Source organism: Pithys albifrons, chromosome 4, assembly GCF_047495875.1.
Source record: "Pithys albifrons albifrons isolate INPA30051 chromosome 4, PitAlb_v1, whole genome shotgun sequence".
In the NCBI taxonomy this organism is placed as follows: domain Eukaryota; kingdom Metazoa; phylum Chordata; class Aves; order Passeriformes; family Thamnophilidae; genus Pithys; species Pithys albifrons.
In genome coordinates, this window is record NC_092461.1 from 13,842,767 (window position 1) to 13,862,831 (window position 20,065).

The 20,065-nt window shown below is 37.5% G+C and overlaps 1 protein-coding gene across 3 annotated transcripts in view; it reads right to left on the reverse strand.

The window, feature by feature from the left end:
* Window positions 1-854: 854 nt before the first annotated feature.
* The window catches only part of ZCCHC2 (zinc finger CCHC-type containing 2), a 45,514-nt gene continuing 26,303 nt past the window's right edge, over window positions 855-20,065 (reverse strand). For 2 of the 3 annotated variants that reach the window (XM_071553512.1, XM_071553511.1), the window contains exons 6-14: window positions 18,823-18,917; window positions 15,436-15,519; window positions 13,545-13,602; window positions 10,831-10,966; window positions 9,525-9,589; window positions 8,595-8,689; window positions 5,970-6,098; window positions 3,803-5,299; window positions 855-2,841 (exon numbers count right to left, since the gene is read on the reverse strand). In XM_071553512.1, the coding sequence (XP_071409613.1) occupies window positions 2,774-2,841; window positions 3,803-5,299; window positions 5,970-6,098; window positions 8,595-8,689; window positions 9,525-9,589; window positions 10,831-10,966; window positions 13,545-13,602; window positions 15,436-15,519; window positions 18,823-18,917 (2,227 nt within the window). In that variant the 3' untranslated portion in view covers window positions 855-2,773. The remainder of the gene's footprint in view (window positions 2,842-3,802; window positions 5,300-5,969; window positions 6,099-8,594; window positions 8,690-9,524; window positions 9,590-10,830; window positions 10,967-13,544; window positions 13,603-15,435; window positions 15,520-18,822; window positions 18,918-20,065) is intronic. The other variant, XM_071553513.1, reaches the window with a different exon arrangement.

Genomic DNA, 20,065 nt, shown 5'->3' on the forward strand with positions numbered 1-20,065 from the left:
ACTCCTTGGACAAGTGTTTGCACTCCCTTGCTCCAGTGGGGGGACACAATGCACTTGTGTGATGGTGTCCATGACACCTGGGCTAAACACTCCACCATTATTATAGGAGTTGCCTGAAGAAAAGAGGTTGGGTTCATGGGTAACTTTCAGCCTCCTCATCACCTTAGTTGGTTTCTCAAGAAGTAAGTTGGCATAAAGATCCAAGATAGTCTGTGGTCCCTCAGCTCCACAGATAAGCTGCAGCTAAGCAGTAGAAATTAGGAGCACTGTACAGTAAAGTGAGATGACAGAGTCCTCAGTACCCTTCTCTTCCCAAGTACAACCCAAGCACATTCAGATTCTGTATTCCTGTCAGACCTTGCAGCTGTAATCTGCACATTTCTAAGCTTTTTCTCTACTCCCAGCAACTCCTGTTGCCCTTCCAAATATATTAGAAAGAGAAGAAGGATCTCACTTTCCAGTCACTACATCACTTAGCACACGCATTATTTACATGTCAGTTGAAAAAAAAGCATGTTTAAACTGGGTTTTAGCCCAAATTCAGGAGCCATCACAATAAGATAGGCTTAACTGTTCTGAAGGAGGAGAGGTCCAAGTCATTGGGTCCATCACACAAAGTCAACCTCTTTCTCCCAAGAGGTGTAGGTATCTTAAAGAAGTTTAATCAAGATATAGTACCCTGACTTGAGACACCAGACTGACCTCAGTTTAAGTCAAATACTCTCAGCTTTGTCTCAAAAGTGACAGAGTCCAACCAAAATGGTGCCTTGCGAAAACATTCCATGATCCCATCCCTACACCCAGCGACAGCCATTCATCATTCTCAGTGACAAAGGCCAATACATGCACATGGGTACTTTTTCTTTTTTTTTATTGCTGTTAATTCAAGGAAAAAGGTTGCATAAAATCCAATCTCTTCTAGAAATATAAGTGACCTTTCCAGTACATTTCAAATATCAAAGTATATGGTAAACATACAAATAAAGAGAAGGTAACATACCTCCTATTTACAGTACAGTATTTTAAATCATAAAATAAGTTCCATAAAGTACAACTGGCAGGTAATTCACAATACAAGTCCATTGGTGGTTTAACACCCTCACTTCAACTCAAATGCAGTTCATTCATTTCAAGTGGTCCAAAAATACCCAGATCAAATAAAAATTTTAATCAAAATAATTTTCATTTACTACTTAAACTTTTTTTTCCTTTTAAATTAAAGCTTTCATCTACCTCCCTCCCCATTCCCCCTCTCTGAGAAAAAAGTTTCGAAGTGTACACCGGTGCTATAAATATAAATGCTACTTATGAAGAAATGTAGTAATCAAGCTATTTTTTTCCTTCAAGTTTTTTGTTTGTTTAGCAATTTATTAGACAGACCAACCAAAGACTGATTTTTATTTCATCCCTCTACCAGACACTGGGTCTGATTTTAAGAAAAAATATTTCTGCCATGAACTGTGAGGAATGCCAAACCCTATGGATATAGTGGTAGTTGTTGATAGGTGTTGAACACAGCAGTCAAAAACACACTCGTCTTCCAGATAACCTCAGTGCACTTTAGGAAATCAAATATTACCTGGAAGCAATTTAGTACATATATTGGCTTTTAAAAATAAAAAATACAGCAGCATTAAACTTACTTACTCATGATACTGACATGTTTAATACCATTTTAACACTCATTTCAGTCTTTCACATTATATCGTAATTATATATAGTGGTAAATCATTATAAAATAGTGACTTTGCTATTTGGTAGACAGGTTCTAATATTAATACCTGACTATTTTGTAAAAAAACATAGCTTTTGTTCTGTTTGAAATAAAACATTTACATTCTAAGTACAATGCAACATTGTAATAGTTTAGGAAAAAATATTCAATCAAGTAATGTTCACTCTGTGTTGACACGATGTAGAATAGCTTTAAAAAAGAAAAAATGCTGTCAACTTTCACTACAAATGCAAACACACTGAGTACAACATTCATACTATTTTTTCACCTTTGTTGCTGAACATACAGGCTAAAAAGCTACAAGGGAAGAAAAATCTGTCAATTCAACCTTGTTCATTTTTCTAAATCTGTTTCAGTCCACAGTTTCAGCCCTTCCTGCTCTATGTATTTTCATTTACTTGGGACTCTCAATGGCTATGTATATATGCATTATTATCAGATCTAGTACACGTACAGTATTGTGTTTTCCTTTGGACTCTACTAATAGGATATTTGAACATCTTCCCTCAACTCATGAGCATTAAACTTAAGAGTACGGGCAGGGTCTGTATGAACTGCTAAACACTCATGCAAGCCCAATGAATCCACATGGACAACAGGGAAAGAAAAGAAAACAGCAGCATAAAGGAGAATAAGGAGGGAGAGAAGAAGATTGTGATGGGGAACATGACCAAGTTTCTTCTTTCACCATATGACTGTTCCATCAGTGATGTCAGAGGTCAGAGGAAATATTTTTTTAAAAAAACTGCAGTAAACATTGCACATGTCTCAAGTCTTCAGTGCAAAAGCATGGTTTGAATGCTCTGTCTGATTGTTTGGCTGTGTATTTGAATTACATGCATTATGCAAACCTTTTGTAGAACCAGGATGACACCAGAGACTCAGCTTTCTTCTTTTGTACGGAACAGAGGTGCAAAAGCAATGAAAAATTCCAAAAGAATATAAAACCCGGAATGTCCCAAAATGCAAGACCAGGCCCCCCTCCCCCCCTTCCCTAGTTTCCCAAGCTTCAGCTTAAGTAGGCAATGTTTACTTGTTTCAGTCTGCAGGATCCAAGGTATCATTGGAAGGGGGAGGGGGAGGTGCGTATCTCAGTCTGTAAGTGCCTAAAACAGGAAAGAGAACTACTAAGTCACTGCTCACAATTAAAATGGATTACAAAACCACTACAAGGTATCAAAATGGACATGCTCTTCAAAAGGCACTATCATCCTCCAGTCCTTTTAAAGGAGGTCCTTAGACTTTACCCTATTTTCTTTCATCTGCTTGCTAGAACTGCAAGTTTAAAAAAAGATATAGAGTGTAGATATAGAAGTTGAACTTTACTGGAAAAATGGAAAGAAAAGATGACCCCCATCAAGGTTCATCTTTCCAATCCCAGTCCAGTAAGTCAGAATGGGCACAAGTACAAGAATCAAAAATAGCTTATAATCCATGCACACACTGCATTTTCCCTATTTTTCTGGACAGAGAAAGAAATGGAAGCCATTCATTTGATTTTGAGTTCCAATTGGTTTCTGCCTTTTTGCTGCAACTTGTCTTGCATGATGGGGCACAGAAGGATGGCTGACTGTGCAAAGGTAAGCCTTAGTTAGATTATGAAATATTTTTTTCTTTAAATTCTTGCAAGTTTTAGGAATCCATGGTCATATCATAGACTGTGCAACTGGCATCTTTTACTTTTCGCCAGCGAATTCTCTCAAAAAACACCCCATTGAATGGAAAAGGAAAAACTGAAACAATATGCAAGTCATTTTGACATAATGTCAAAAACAAACCAGTGAAATAAGGAGGACAATCTAGGACTAGTATCATTTGACTTTCCAACTCCAAATCATCCTCATTTTCAATGTCACACTGTAAACTCCATTCCCTTGCACTGTTCTACAAGATTTTCAGGCAGAGATAAGATACTATGCAGTTTTAGAGCAGGTCACTAGTGCACAACCATTTACACAAACACACAAGCACGCACACCTTTCTGCAAGACCAAAACCAGCACATTCAGAAAGGTAAAGAGAAACTGCTAAACTCAAAAGCAAGTCCGCTGGGAGTTATCATGATTACCTTGTTGACTGGCCTCCATGGATGACTGCTTACAGTCCTGCGCATAGTGTCCACTTACACCACAATTGTAACATGAAACATTCCCATTCTTCTTGGGTCCCGACCCATTTGTGTTGGCAACTACATTAGGTGCTGGATATATAGGGTAGAACCTTGAAAATCCTGCCATCTGCTGCATACCATAGTTGGCTTGGCTCCCCATCACTGGGTCATGCATAAGCCCGTTTGCATACGGAGACTGAGGCAGGAAGAACGGAATTTGTGTTCCATTGCTTTGATGTGCTTGATTGAGGTAGCTGCCATTGCAAAGTGATGGCAGAGTGAAGAAAGATGGAACTCTGTAGACTTGTCCATGAAGTGGGTTATGATAAAAATAGCTATTAATCTGAAGGCTGCCATTGGTCCCACAGCTACACCTACGTCCACAAGAACCACAAGGACCAGATCCCAACTGCTGTGGAGGTAACATTGTCCCATTAGTGTTATTATTCCCAGCAGCATTTATGTAGGATGTGCTGTCACTCTGTGCAGTGCTGTGTGTTAGAGCAGGACTTGGGGTGGGGGCAGGGCCGGGTGTATGTGTTGGTATTGCAGGAGGAACAGTGGACTGGACCTGACCAACACCTAAGCCAGCAGATTGAGGTGGCGAGGAAGTTGCTGCACTGTTTAGCACGTTTGTATTCTGGCTAGGCAACACACTGGCAGCATGAGGACTGCCTGGCAAAGCATATGAAGCTGGTGGAGGTGGTGGTGGTGCTGCTGCTGTAGAGAGACCGGCTGCTGGAAGAACTACCTTTAGATTGGTAGGCTGAGGGATTGCTCCTGGATTTCCCTCAATGTGAGGCACCATTTGATTCAGTCCTACCACCTGGGATGCAGGTTTTGTGATGGGATCTGTAGCAGGAACTGGTGATCCTGGGAAACTACCTGGATTGTGGACTGGGATAAAGGCAGTATTTGGTGATCCAATACTTAAGTTGCCTGTTGGCTGCTGTGGTCCATTAACTGTGCAACTTTCCGATGATGCCTGTGGAGAGGGCATTTTCAATCTATGTATTGCCAAATGCAAAGCAGGGCTACCAGGCTGGACAGAATGTGGAAGGAAAGTGGATGGGACTGGCAAAGGGGAAGCCATCAGCTCAAGACGTTTCTCAGGGTCACCAGAGATCACTGGGCCCATTCCACCAGGCAAGGAATTCGCAGACTCTCTCACCGGTGAGACAGCGACAGGTGTGGTAACAAGCATTCCCATTGTTTTACCATCTGCAGATATGGGTGGTGGGACAACTGCTTCAGGCTTTTGGGCAGCACTGTGCATCACACAGTGTAAGGCAGGCATGAAGGAAATATGTTGAAACTTTGCATTCAAACGATCTTCTGAAAGGCTCCCATTTTCATTATTCACTGGTTTGTTCATACTTGATGAACTGATAGCACTGTAGGCTGTAAACCTGGTTGTATTTTGATTCCCAGAGTCCTCAGAATTGCTGTCTGTATCTGTGGGAACAAAAGCATTGCTCAGTCAGAAGAATGAATCTCCAGCAATAATCATGCCCTCACCTCAGTTACCCATATAAAATCTCCTAAGTTTGATGACATGAATGACAGTTAAGTCTTCCCAAACTGTAACAACTTTGAGGTTGTTTTCATTCATCCAAATTAAGCTAGGTCTATCTCCTTCACTTGTCTGTACCCATCTGCCCAACTAGCTACTTATGTGTATCTTCAAATGTGAAGAGTTGGACACAGAGTGAATTAGGGATTTTCATCTGCCTAGAAAGATATTAACACAGCTTACCCAAATTTGGAAGAAGTGGTAAACTGTCAGTGCAAAAAGACAGAGCTCTCAGACATGACACATAATTTGATATAAAACCTTTCATGGCTGTGTTTTTCACATTACTATGTTGTGGAAATTTTTCGAGAGCTGTGCCACAGAGGTCAAAAAATTACTACATATATGTAGTAACCTAAAATTCGGCAGTATTCAAACAGTCCTGCTGTTTGCTAGAAGACATCAAACCATCCTGTCAGGAAATCCAGAGAGCAAAATGTATTCTGTGGCTAGTTCAGAAAAAAAAAAGAGATAATAAAACTGAAAAACGTATTAAAATTAATACAAGAAAGAGATTAGTCTAGGAATGTGCACACTTTCCATAAATACAACCTCTGTCTTTTTCTTCTTCACTATCAAAGCTTTCCCTCCCATCATGTTGTGGACTAGAAGGAGAACTGTAACTTTCAGATGACGTTTCTCCACAAGTATCATGACCAGATCCAGCATCCAGATTCAGATCTAAAAACAGAAGTTGTCATTTTTATTTTTAATTTCAGTGTATGGAAGTGAGGTTATTTTGGTTTGCTCAAATTTCATGCTAGTTCAGACTTTTGTCTGCTCTTACTTAATTGCATCTGTCCTCTGTATTCCCAGCATTTCCACCCCCAGCATTCAGGACTAATCTTGTCCCTAATTTGTGATGACTGAATCCTTGGTGTTATGGAAGGCGATACTGAAAATCAATATTTATGCAAAGCAGTGAAAAGAATGATGACCCTTTGTGATTTCTGCGATGCTTATACCAGATTGTACTCTACAACAATGATTTCCTCTAAATGGTGGCAATCAAACATTCAAAAAGCTGCAATACTCCTCGGTCATAACAGCAAAGGCAGAAAGCTAACTCAGCAAGCAATGTCAAAACAATACACCATTTTACAATTTGCTCTTCTAGAACAGGCTTTATAAGCAAACTATCAACAAATCCTGTTTAACGAGGAAAGAGGTGAACTGAGAAAGTGTCGAATTGTTTTCCGATTTCTGAATGGATCATGGGACACTCATTTGCTCCAAACCAGCTTTCAGAGTGGATAGCTACCATGGTTTGGCGTTCAAGTTCAGCCTCAGAAGGGAAGAAGAATGATAAATTCACACCCTCTCAGAATATATGTCAGACACTAGCTTCAAAGAAATGCCAAACCCTAAAACATCAGTTGGCAAAGTTCCAGGACCTAAAAAATACCTGTGGTGGTGGTGTAATTTTTTATTGCTACTGAAAAGTTTAACAGGTTGGGATGGGTCATCAACAAGCTGCCTTAATGTTTCAATTCTTGAAATAATTTCCTGGATTAAATCCGTATGGTTAAACTACTTTAACAAGTGCTCTGAATATCTACTATAATCTGGAGCCCCAGTGTCAAGTGCCAATCACTAAAAGCCAGCATCTAAAGTGTTAGTCACAAAGTATCAAGTCTTAAACGTTACCCATGTAATGGACACCTTAGAAAAGCTAAATATGGGGATTAAAAATGGACAAAAACATGATGCAGTTAAGAGCTACAGACTCAAAATAGGCATTTCAAACCAAGCCTGGATATATAAAACTATGCAAATATTCAGACTGCAACATGATTTTTTTCATTAAACTATGTCTCCATTAAGATGCTGAAAGACATTTTGAGATTTATAAACAGGTAGAAAGCTCATCACTGAGCAGGGCATAATGGCTTCTGTCGGTGACAGCTTCTTCTTGAAACAGCCAATGGTCCCACATCTGTAGAGTGGTGGGTAGTGAGCAAACTCAACTCCTATGGCAAAACAGTCTCTATTTAACTTTGCACTGTGACAACTAAAATTGCACCACCTCCTAAAGTCACCATCAGTTCATAAAAGCTTATTGCCTTACAACAAAACACAGTAATCAATTAGAAATATAACCAGCAAAGCTCTACTGTAGAGTATGTTTTCTGCTTGTACAGCCCTTAACCATAGGTTTGAAAAATTGTTCTGGGTTTCGCTAAGTTTGCGAATTGTGAATTCTTAAAGTTTTAGTCAAATACTGTTTGCAAAAGGTAATAACACTGGCCCATAAAACACATCTCAATCATTCAGAATGAGATCCACCTGGAACTCCCAAATCTAAGAAGCAGAGAGGAGAAAAAATGAAAGCTTAACCAAGACTGTACCACAAGCAGAAGCAACAGAAAGACAAAGCACTTTTAAGAATCCTTTCAACACTTTTAGGTGTAAGAAAAGATAAACTCTTTGTCAACCTTCTGTCATGTAAACTATGTATAAGAGAGGCAAGGCTGCAACTGATATTGGGAACTTAGAAAACAAAGAAATGGCAAAGTTAGTGGGTAGCACAGACCATCAGAAATTTGTAATAAAGCCTGTAGACTCAATTTACTAAAGGAACACAAATATAATTTTGTCTTACAACTGACTAATGCACATAAATTTTGGCCTAGACCCTACATTTTGCTGAATTACTCAAACCTGAAATCTCTTCTACTGCAGCATACGCAGTTCTGAGTTATAGCTCAGTAGTCACTGAGTTTACACACTACAGTTCATCAGCAGTTTGCATCAGAGGTTTTTATAAAAGTGCCTTGTGGGCCACTTCAGAACAAATAAAGGTACTTGTCTGCTGCAAGGAGACCGCTAATGACAAGATGTGGAGGCTCCACAGGCTCTAGACTGCTACATTTCATATAAAAGTAGCCCAATGGTAACTGTTTCTGCAACTACTACACCACATAAACCAACCTATGGAGACCAGCAGTATTTTGCCACCTATGCACAAAAAGAAACACACCCTAAGCAATTGCATACAGAAGACTGAGTCTAGTGTGTTCTATATAGCAAGTCGAAGCACAAACTACACTGCCAACATGCTGACTTGCACCAAAATAATTTCGCACTACTGATTTCCCCTTCACAGAAGAACCTTGAATAGATCAGCAAAGACATTAAGTTCTGTTTCTCACAAACAACTTGGAAAAAAACACTTACCTTTTGTTGTGCCAGTATGGATGTGCTGTGATGCTGCAACTCGAACTCCATTGCTCCTGTTATTTAATTGGCAGTCAGTTTTCTTTGCTTTCTCCCTGTGTAAATAATTTTCATGGTTCTTTTGCAAATGCATGGGCACAAATAACCAGCCATGAATGAATATATAATGTGACTGTAAACAAAGGCAGTGACTTCAGGCCAGAAATGTGTATTTAATAGATACACCAACAAATTTAAATCATAAACAAATAAGTAAAGGCTGCTGGTGCAATAAACCAGGAACTAAGCTGCAAGCAGTGTTACTAAACACTATGAATAAAGATCTAAATAAAAAAAACACACAAAAGGAAATCATGCAGCTGACACCCTACATCAGTCTAGCATAAAAGCAGCTGGCTGTAGAGTAACAAAATGACACAAACTCAGAAGTTGGCAGAGTATTAGGTAAGGGTGGAAGTGCTTTCACTTCTCACATGGGAGGGTTGTGTAGCCTGCAGCAAGTTCTGAAGCCCTCTGATGTGCAAATTATCTTCATTAAAACATTTCAGCCAGTAAGCATTTACTGCATTATGTTAAAGGCTGCTGTCAATCCTTAATTGATGTTCAGTATTTTGGACAGCTTTACACCTTTTAACTTTCAAATAAATATAAAGGGGAAAAGGCAATTCAGTATTGGTTAAAGACCTACTTCTTCATCTTTTTTGCTAAACTACAAGTGATATTTTGAGAAATGAATGCATTCACTTTCATTCTACTTTTCATGTTACTTCTTTACAGAATATAAAATAAGGATTTTTATGTAGCCTGGCCTCACACTATGCCAACTCTTGTTCCACAATAGCAAAAGAAAGAGCCTAATTGATTGTAGACTCTGTTTATCAGAGTCAACTACACTTTGCCTCTGGATTATTGGTTACATTGAAAACCTACTTTTCAAGCTGCGACTTTCCTTTCTTCTTGCTTACTGTAGACAGACTTCGTTTTTCCATTGTATGCTAGACAGAAAATACGACGATGCCAGTCAAACAATAGAAGTGCTATTGTGAAAGCTAACAAAAATATCCTTCTAGACCAACAGGTCTGTGAGTCTAACACTAATGCGCTTAAAAGTGCTATAACCACCTAAACAAGTACTTGTCCAGTGCACCTGGGCCACTAAAATAAGGCATCTTGTCTTGTGTTTATGCCATTATCAACAAAACACTCAGCAAATTGCTATTTTAGAATTACTACTAGCTGTTAGTAATAACTCATATTTGGTAAAGGTATCAATCAAATTATCGTTTGCATGCTGTCTTTCCTCCTGAGGATAAATGTGTTTCATCACATACCTGCTAAAAAGGCTAATCACTAGGCTTAAGGAGCTACAAAATTTATTGATATAAATGGAATCATTTGATAGGTGGGGGTGGGAAGTACATGTGACAAAATTATTTCTACATAGTGACAAGGAGATGTCTAGGCTTAAACTGGAGGTTTAAGCTACTAAACTCTAGAATACAACCTAGAAACACATAAGAAATCATATAGCATCTACACAATTTTTTAAGTATGCTATTACTAATAACTTGTATTTGACAAAGGAGTAAAATTCATGAAAACTCTGAAATAATATGTCCAAATCACTGTATTTGGGCTTCTTTTACACAGAAAACAGCTTTTCCTCTGCTTTCATAAATTATTCTTCTCAACTATGTTCACAATGAGATTGAGCACTGAAGAGACACAAAGCTCACAAGAAGTGTATATGCATCTATTAACTTTTCAAAGATTCATTATTCTTAAGTTACCTAAATAATGCAAGTTAGAGAGAAAGAAAACATTTAACCTGTTGTACCACCTGTAGAATTAATATGATTTAGTTATTAATACAGTTTTTTGTTTGTTCCTCGCAATAATAAAGCACTCAGGCGCATTCTGAAATCCTCTCTGATGACACTACAGTAACAGGAAAGGACCTGATTAGAAATTAACGTAAGACTTTTCTGATTACTTGTATCCTACTGGGAAATTTTACTTACAAATTCAGAAACAAAATATGCAACTTTCTGAGACAGTGGTAAGTAATTATGAGGTGTTTTCTAATTAAGCTAAGTCAGTAGCAACTTGAACTTCAACACTTACTTACATAATTTTGGCAGGACTCTTCATCTTTTAAAGTTAATCTCCTCATTTGTAGGGGATGGTCTTCTCAAGTGTCTTGGAATACAGCTTTGAAGAAAAAATAGCAACATACCTGGTCAAGTAGATTTGTACAGTGCTCTGGGTGCTGCTGGACAATACAGCTTTTCCTTCTCCAGTTCATTACTCCATTTTCCTCTGAGTGCTGTATGTTAAGGCTATCCAGTGAAAAACGTTTTGCACTGCTAGAGCTGTTGAAAAGAAAAAACCCTCCAAGTTATGCTGATGCAAACAAGCTTTCAGGCTTTTCTTACCAACATACACATTTTTGCATCAGAAAACCCTTGGAATTACCAAGAGATTTTAAAACAAGTAAATTACAAGAGTTCTGGTGCTCTAAAGTGATACTAATGACCTGAACATAACTCAAGTTCCTTTTTCACTTGTCTACTATAATTTGACGCAAAATTCAGAACAACACAACTTGTAGAGAACAGCAACTGAGAGAAGAGTTTCCTTAGATATTTCTACAGACAAAGGCTTTGCATTTTTCATACTTGGCATGGGGAAATTTTCCAGACAGAAATGTATTTTGAATTCATTTTCTTTCTTCCTTATTGATAATGACAAAGTTGAAATTGCTTTGTAATCTCTATTTCAAAATTCATGAGAGATTTAAGAAAAGGAGTGTACAATTCCACATAGATCACACTGCAGCTGTTTTTGTTTGAATTTCAAAGTAGTCATCTTGCTTTGTATTTTTATCTTCAGGATTGCTAGTTTCGAGTAGTGCTGAGAGCGGGGGTTGCATTTGGCATTTACTTTGGACTTTATAATGCCTTCCACTGAAGCTCTGCTCTACAGCAGCCAGTCAGAAGCAATATTTAACTAGGTCTAAGGCCACTGGTCCTCTCAAAAACTGCTGAAAAACAGTCAGGGTTCTGACAGAGTCAGTAGGGCACATAAAAATCATGCCTTACTGTTGACTGGATTTAAAAAAAAAAAGAACTATCACTTTCAAATTCTTATCAAAATACTCTTGTTGACAATTAAATGTGATGTTTAATTCAGAGCTGTTGGCAAGCTGCTTCATGAAGGTTACTACAATATGAAATGTTACTCGGATCCCATGATGGCAGAAATCCACCTTACCTGAAAGCACAAGATATGCTCAAAGTCCAGTAGCTACTTACCAAATAACTCTGTAAATAAGTGTTCAAACTACTTACAAGATGTACAATAGAATATAATAAAAATAGTTGAAGAAAATGGTGAGAACCCAAGAAGGCCCCAAAAGACAGATATAAGCCCTTGATTACAAAGATCTAACCAAGGTCACTATAAATTCCACTACATGGAGATAAGTGATTTCACTGCCAAATCTACAGTCTTTTCATGGAAACTGTGAGACTAATAAGTTTTTTATTTAGGATGTCTGATCTCATTCCTACCAGTAAATTTCTGGACCGCAATTTCTAGCTGCAATACTGAATGAAAACAGGTAGACATATGCACAATGTACCAATGCTATTTGACATGAACTGCTCTAAACTACACAGTTTTATGCATATTTAAAAAAGAAGAGTTTCATTCTGTGCCATTTCTTTAGAACACACAAACAGCAGGCACAGATTTTAAGAAGACAGACACATTACAGAAACAGGAGAGGAGTAACAGACCCCTAGTAGTAAAGTAGTAAACACATTTCCCCCTCTTAAATGAACAGAAAATACAAGCTAAATAAAGGAATTTCTTTCACAGAACTTTGTAGAAAGGTCTGTCCTTTTCTTACCTGAGAGATCCTAAACTACAGAGTTAGTGTACTTCATTATACAAATTTCTTTATCAGTAACTATAGGCTAAGTTTGAAGCCTGTTCTTATAACTTCATAGTAGGCTGTATAACCACCAGTATAATCACACATTTTGTCAAGATGACACTCTCTTCTTGACAAAATGTAAGTCGAAAGTAGAACAGTTAAAAAAACAAGGCACAAACCACTAAGTTGTCCAAGTGGTGAGTTCACAAGAATTTTGTCTGTTAAAGATCTGTGCACCGTAACCAACACTGTTTTGTACTATGTTTGTATTCTAATTATTGCAATTCCAAGTAAATTTTCACCACAAGATAAACACATTTTAAAGATAAAGCAACACAAGAAAACTGCAAATCTCAAATTTTGAATCAATTTTTTCTCTTAATTTAATTGAAGTATTGCACAACTATGTGCAAACATATCCAAAGTTTCTGGTCATTAATGGGTGAACTCACATTAGATACTTCATAGATTTGAAAGCATATATAAACTACATTAATAGGGCTAAGAATTGCTTCCACTTACAATGGGACAAAACCCAACAAGCTGCTAGTAAGTAAGGGAAAGAACGAACTACGTTCTCTTACAAGGTCATCTTTGAAGATACTTAAGCTTAAAATCCACGACACTGGAAATTTTTAGTGTGAGCATGGAGGTGTGTGCACACAGTAAAAATACATGTCATACAGATAGCTTTAAGTTACTCAGCTTATAAATAGAAACCAAAATATCAATTAAAATAGTGAAGATGCACAAAATTTGGGAAGAGATATCCAAATAACCTAGACCTGCCAATTTAGAAATTGGATCTTATGCATTAGTTTTCTAATACAGATTAAGTTAATAACAACCTCTCAAACAACAAAAAATAAGACCAGAACACCCCGCTCTAAAAAAAACCCAAATCCACCCAAACCATAAACAATCTTTAATCTAGAAGGACACACACTCTCAAAGCGCTAAGAAATGAAGGTCAGACATGTAGCATGGTCACATTACATCCTAGTACCTACTTGGCAACAGGACTTTTTCCATTATGTTTCTTGTGAACTGCTATGTGTTGCATTATATCTGGAAAAAAAAGGCATAATTTCATATAGCAATTCCCATTTCTTCTTTTAGATCAATCCAACAAATTCATCCTTTATGGCAAAAGAAATCTCATGAAACAGAGCAGACTTAATTTAGAGTGCTGAAATTAACAGGCATTGCATAGAGGAGAGATCTGTTTGTACAGATGATATAATCAAGATTTTTTTACCTTTGATTTCACAGAAGAATGAAACAGAAAGAGAGGGACTGTAACAACTGTTAATAGCTCTGCATTTAATCCTAAAAAATAAATGCATGACTGGGTATCGGCCAGTATGAAAGAATGAAGAGAGAAGACAGGAATGAGTCAGAAAAAATACAAAATTTTCTAATTTTTTCTGAACTCCTGAAATTAATCTCAGAAGTATGTCATATTCTTGACAGCAAACAAAGATAAACCGTATACAAAAGTATTGCATTCTGAACCTCAATATTCACTATGCAAGTAAAGCTTTACAAATTAGATCTGACTAGAAGTGATACTGCTTCAAGATCAGGCTGGATGGGGCTCTGAACAACCTGGTATAGTAGAAGATTCCCTGCCTGTGGCAGGCAGGTTGGAACTGGATGATTTCTAAGGTAACTTCCAATCCATTCTAGGATTCTATGAAAAAAAACTGAAGAACTTTAGAGACCTGGTCTGCCCTTTTCTTTACAGCAACTGTTCTAACAAAAGCCACTTTTCTTAATTCCAGTTGTTGACGATCTTAGTATTCTTAGTAGCTATCATTTTGTCTGCACTACGCTCAATGCTACACATAAATCTAAATTACAGTTTAAAAATTTAAGAAAAAAACCTACCATTTTTAAGCTTCTCGTAACACTTTACTAAAATGGCACAAAAGGTGTTCCGAAATGCATTTGTAGTTTCAGCAGGTGAAGAGATTTATGTATTTTTAAGGACAGTATATAAAAAACTATTTCCACAATTTCCAAATATATTGTAAATTTATTTGGTATGTTCTGAATTCTAAGGGAGTCTATGTTAATATCTTTTTTCATAAGAAAAAGCTGTTCGAACTGCATATGTGGATTACTGTTTGCACATAAGAGAAACTGCAAACTACTTATTAGTTATTAATGTGTAACAGGATGAGAGTGCTGCCATTCTGTGAAAACTAGTAAGAGTTCAGTTGGTCTATGTTCACCTATCAGTCCTCCCATGTCTCGTCTTTTCCACCTACCAGGAGCTTTTACCTCTTGTCTACCAAAAATAACGTAAAACTGGCTTGCTGTTGCTTTCAGAATGAAACTACTTACCAACCACTAGGCTGCTGCTTCCACATGTGAACTGTTTTTGAGATACTAGAAAAACACCAGCTTTCAGACTGTAATCAGTACTCACTACAGTCTCAAACTTATTAACAGTCCAAAGTATAATAAAGTAGCACAGGTTAAGAATAAGAAGAGGAAAATCTGAACATCCTTTCTGTGTAAAACTAACAGCTAAATAAATTGGGCACATTTAATGCAAAGCAGTCTGCAACTCTTGAAATGCTGCACTCAACTCTGAACCCTGGTAACTGAAAAATAAATAGGTAAAGACTTGAAAAGCTACAAATAATCTTGGTTCAAGTAAATTGTAAAGTATTATCCTTCTGGTTGTTCAACACAGCGGTAAACTTCTGCCTTTGAGCTGTCTATGAACACTGCCACTCCTTGACTTAAAGAACAACCTCTTAAGGAAACTGCTGAAGTATCAAAAAAATCATTTGCACGTCAGATTTCATTCAAATCTCTCACTTTGTGTATGGTTTCCAGAATTGAATGTGGTAAAATATCTCAAAGAACCACCTTTGAGTACACAACTACCTTCCTCCTGACTTGAAGCTTCTGAACTGTCCTCCTTGAAGTGTTCTGGCGTCTTAACCATCCTTGAAGAGGGTTGTAAGTTACCTGCAGAGAATAAAGTTCACACAGTAACATTATAGATCTTGAATAACTTGACAGTTCCTAAATGCTTGCACAGAAGTGGAAGCTAATGAAATGGAAGACTGAAATTCCTGTTTTGCATGTCGCAATAATGCCTCCTTCAAAGCAGGCCACCTCCAAAAGTAAAGGCTCTTTAGAGATACTTTTTTGAAGAAAATACTATCCCAAATAATTTTAAGCCTATGGTGCAATTTCAAAACATCTTGACTGAGGTAGTACCAGAAATATTCCTATTATGCTGCACTTCACATTTTTCTTTATTATCTTTTTGTTTTACAACAGGAAATGGGAGGAGACCAATGATAGCTCTTCTGCAACAAATTATACTCCTTCATTGTCAAATCATTCCCCTGCCAAGAGATGCTAAAGTCTTCTAGTGCCCTTAACACAGCTGTCACACACAATTTTTATCTTTTTATGCCAGCCGGGATAGAAAAAGAAAGAGGAATAATATTAACAACAATATTAAGTTTTGCTGGAAAAATACCACTACCATGCTCTGAAAAAGGACTTAGTTTGGTAATTAATCTAATTCTAGGAGTCTATTCTTTCCCTCTCAGCGAGCTCCAAGCAAGTGCAGGTAAGGCATCTGAAAGCTGTTGCTTAGGAGCTTCAAACACTGATAGGAAGTTCCTTCTGGATATTGTCTGCACTGAAGATACTAAATCCCCAGAGATCATGCTCTAACGAAGTCTTTTGGAATCAAAAGTCTACTCCAACCTGAATAAATGTCTGAACCACTCATGTAAGGAACCAGGAGGGAGTTAATTGACTTCCTCCTTAATGGAACCACAGCAGTATAATTAAACTTACTGAACATATTGTTCAGTGTGAGATCTCAATTATTATTTAATGTATAAAGACCTTTCATCAAACATAGGATTTACTTCCATATAGGTTTTGCTATATAATAATATCATATAATATAATAAAATAATAATAATTTTGTATTTCTGTGAGGAGATATTTTTATCCCCAACTCTATACAGGAACTAAACACCAATTTAAGCCACAATGCTTTGTGTGTCAATTAATTCTGCACTTCTCATTTGAGAAGTATGATCAGATTATTCTTAAACACATTCTTCCTTCCTCAACACTGTCACCACATTCAAAACATTCTGCTACAGGCTAACTTGCAATCACAAGTATCACTGCTTAGCAAGATTCCAGGAATCCCAAACACAAAACCTAAGGAAACACAGAGACCAATAATAAAAATAACCCTCACAAGCCACTTAATTGAGGTGAATTTGGCAAGAGGCGGGGTGAGTGCTTTTGTCTTAGTACAGCTTCCATTAGCCTGTACCACAGGAAATGTGATTGTGAGCTACCCCAAACAAGTCATCCAACTCCCCTTCTAAAAACAACTATGCTTAAATTTATCCCACTAACTCTCTTCACCAAACATTTTTTTTAATATCTAACTTAATGTCAGGCCTTTGAACCATGCCACTGGCTTTGCAACTCTTTCCCTGCCCTCCCAAAGCCTTCACCTGCCTGTGCTCAAGATCCAATCTGATATACTGAAATTTTGCAATTTGGGGTGTGACTGCTGGGAAAAGAACTGGCAATGCCTCATCCAGGGCCTCTACCCTTTGAGCTCAAGTCCTTGCCTGGGGTGCACTGCAGGCATACCTGTGCCTGGCCATGTACCATGCTGATCTTGTTCTTAACCCTGACCTGACTTGCTTTTCTGCCTTGACCTCAGTCTGGCCTCACTGCTTTGGACTTGTCTGTTAATCACTCACCCAGTTCCTGCCTGCCCCTAATCCTCATAACGTGTTAAGCCTAGTGCTTTCTGGCACAGAGAACGATCATCCTCTTTACATTATGACTCTTCGGTATTTGAAGACATAAATCATCAGCCATTTGAGTCTTTCATCCTCCTCATCCTATCTGTCATACATTCTAGATCTGACAAATCCTCATGAACTCTCATGTACCAATTTTTTATTATTATAAAAATTATCTCACATTCATGATCACTTTATAACCTCTAATACTTCCTGCAGGATTCACATTTTTCTGTTTAACTCTTCTGATCTACCTACCCTGCAGATCATTTCTGGCCTGCACTAGCCCTGGCAACTCTATCTTGATGAAACTCATCACTGGTTCTTTTTCAAACCATTTCAAATTATAACCCTGTGCAACAATGCATTTGCAAGGCCTTCCCATCTAGATGTAGTCTACAGCCTAAAATATGCACACACTCTCCAGCGTGCCTGTCATTAACATGAACCTTTCTCGACTTTGAAAACTGTTTCCTCCCCATGCAGCCGTTCAGTACACCAGAGTTGTAAATTTCCACAGCACTTAATTCCAGCCAGTTCCACAATCACCCTGGATGTTATTAGTTTACCAGTTTCACAAAACTGCCATGTAGGAATCTACTGTTACAAAAAAAAGTCACAAAAAACCTTACAGCTTCTACCCTAATCAAAATGACTCATCATGGAAAGAATACATTTGTCACAAATCACACACATAATTTGAAATTAAAGTCAGCTGTCATTTCCTTGTTTTTTCCAAACACATTTCAGCAGCCTGAAATCTCCAACTTACTCAATTCTTTACTGAGATCTTCTGCAACTTCTGAGGCAGCCACTTCATAGTCAATGCCTTAACTATTACAGTGCATAACATGCACTGGAAGAAGAAAAGATTCAACAGAAAGATCATATCCTAAGGCATCCATGAAGAGAAACCAGGCTTCAGTCACACAAACAATTTGTAATACACAAGTAGGCAAGAGGTCCACCAAAGAAATCTCTGCAATACAAATGCTTGGAACACAATTCTGTCTGTTCTGAAATTAGGGCCATCCCATCACTTATGTACTATGCACCACCAAAAAATCTTAGTTTAAATATCAAGACAGATGCTTACTCTACAAGAGAACAAATGAAAAACAGATGTGACTTTTTGGGTCAGCTCAAGCTTTTGTTCCAAAGTTTACGATAATGTAAAAGGAAGAAGTGCCAAACTGTTGAACATAGTCAATTCATAATTATGTATTTTCATAGCATGATGGTACAGGTGAAAAGAAAGAAAAGAACACAAGCTGATGCTACATAGCATGTTCCCATTGTCAAATGCCAGAGTACCTGCTCAAGCACTATTCATTAGCCAGAATTTCAAATAAAATCACTGGAATATAACATAACATGAACACAAAATTATAAATCTGTAATTCGGCATGGCTGCAAAACTAGCTTTTTATAAACTTTTTGTTATATAAAACAGTATTAGGATATTTCTTACTGTGAGTGTGCAAAGATTCTGATGAAATTGATTGGAAGAAGTTGTATACTCTCTGATTCTGCAGAAAAGCTTGTGATGGATTTGAAAATAGCTGCCTGAAATTTAAGCAAGAGTTTGTTAAACTGTAAATAATAGAATCATAGGAAGAACACAAAAAATTACTACATACAATTTAAAAGCAAAATAGGCAGTTCTTAAGAAGTCCAAGCATTTCAAACTGCATGTTCAGCATACGCAATTTTAAATGCTACTTTTGAGCTTTGCTGTTCAGTGCTAGGGTAAGGCTGGAGTACAGCCAGTACAACAAATTGGTATGATGACTTTTTGTTTAATATAAAAAGGTAGGTGCTTTAGAGCCAGCCCAATTCAAACATTTTAGCCACTTGTAGTATTTTATCAAGGAGGAGTTTGGACTGAGTTCAAAAGCCCTGGACCCCATATTTCAACTCTTTTTTTTTAACTGAGAACACATTTAATTTCCCAAAACAATGCATCTCTTTCTTAAACAAATTTATGTGGTTAAATACAAAGTTGAATTTACCTATTATGTATTTTAATTTCATAACTACCTCCAAGAGCAAAGGGTGAGATTTTCAATATTGCTCGGCGCACTGGTCTGAGTCTGTTCCCAAGAGGTCAGTGACAAATTCTATTAGCTTCAGATAGGAAAATAGGCCAAGAATGAATGGTTTTCACTTTCCACACACCAAAGATCCACTTATTTGCCAGGAAGCCCTACCCAGTTCTCTTTCTTTGGAAGAGGGGCAGAGGAGAGCAATTTTTGGCTATTGGGCACATATTTAAACCCCCAAATTTATGCTAAAACTAACAGTGAAAGAAAATGGAATTTGTATACAGTAATGCTATTCTCTTGAGATTATTCACGTAACATTTCTGTACACTCACAACATAACATGCAAATTGTAATTATAGTTGCTTACTATAACACAGTGGGGTATGTTCAAAGGTTATCTTCAAAGTGAGTCTCTTGGGTTTTTAGTTACTCAGCAGTGAAGCTTCACAACCTTTCTGTACTGCAACAGGTTCCCTTCAGTCAACCTCTATTTAACACGTTTAATGATTTAAACCCACTAGGTTTATTAGCCAAAATTGTTGACACAGATTTACTTTTTGGCTTGACAAGCAAGCCAGTAAAGACAGACAAATACTAAAGAGGAAAATCTTAAAAAAAAATTGGGAATGGGGTTGTTTAGCTTTAGGACTACATGTTTCAACCCACAGA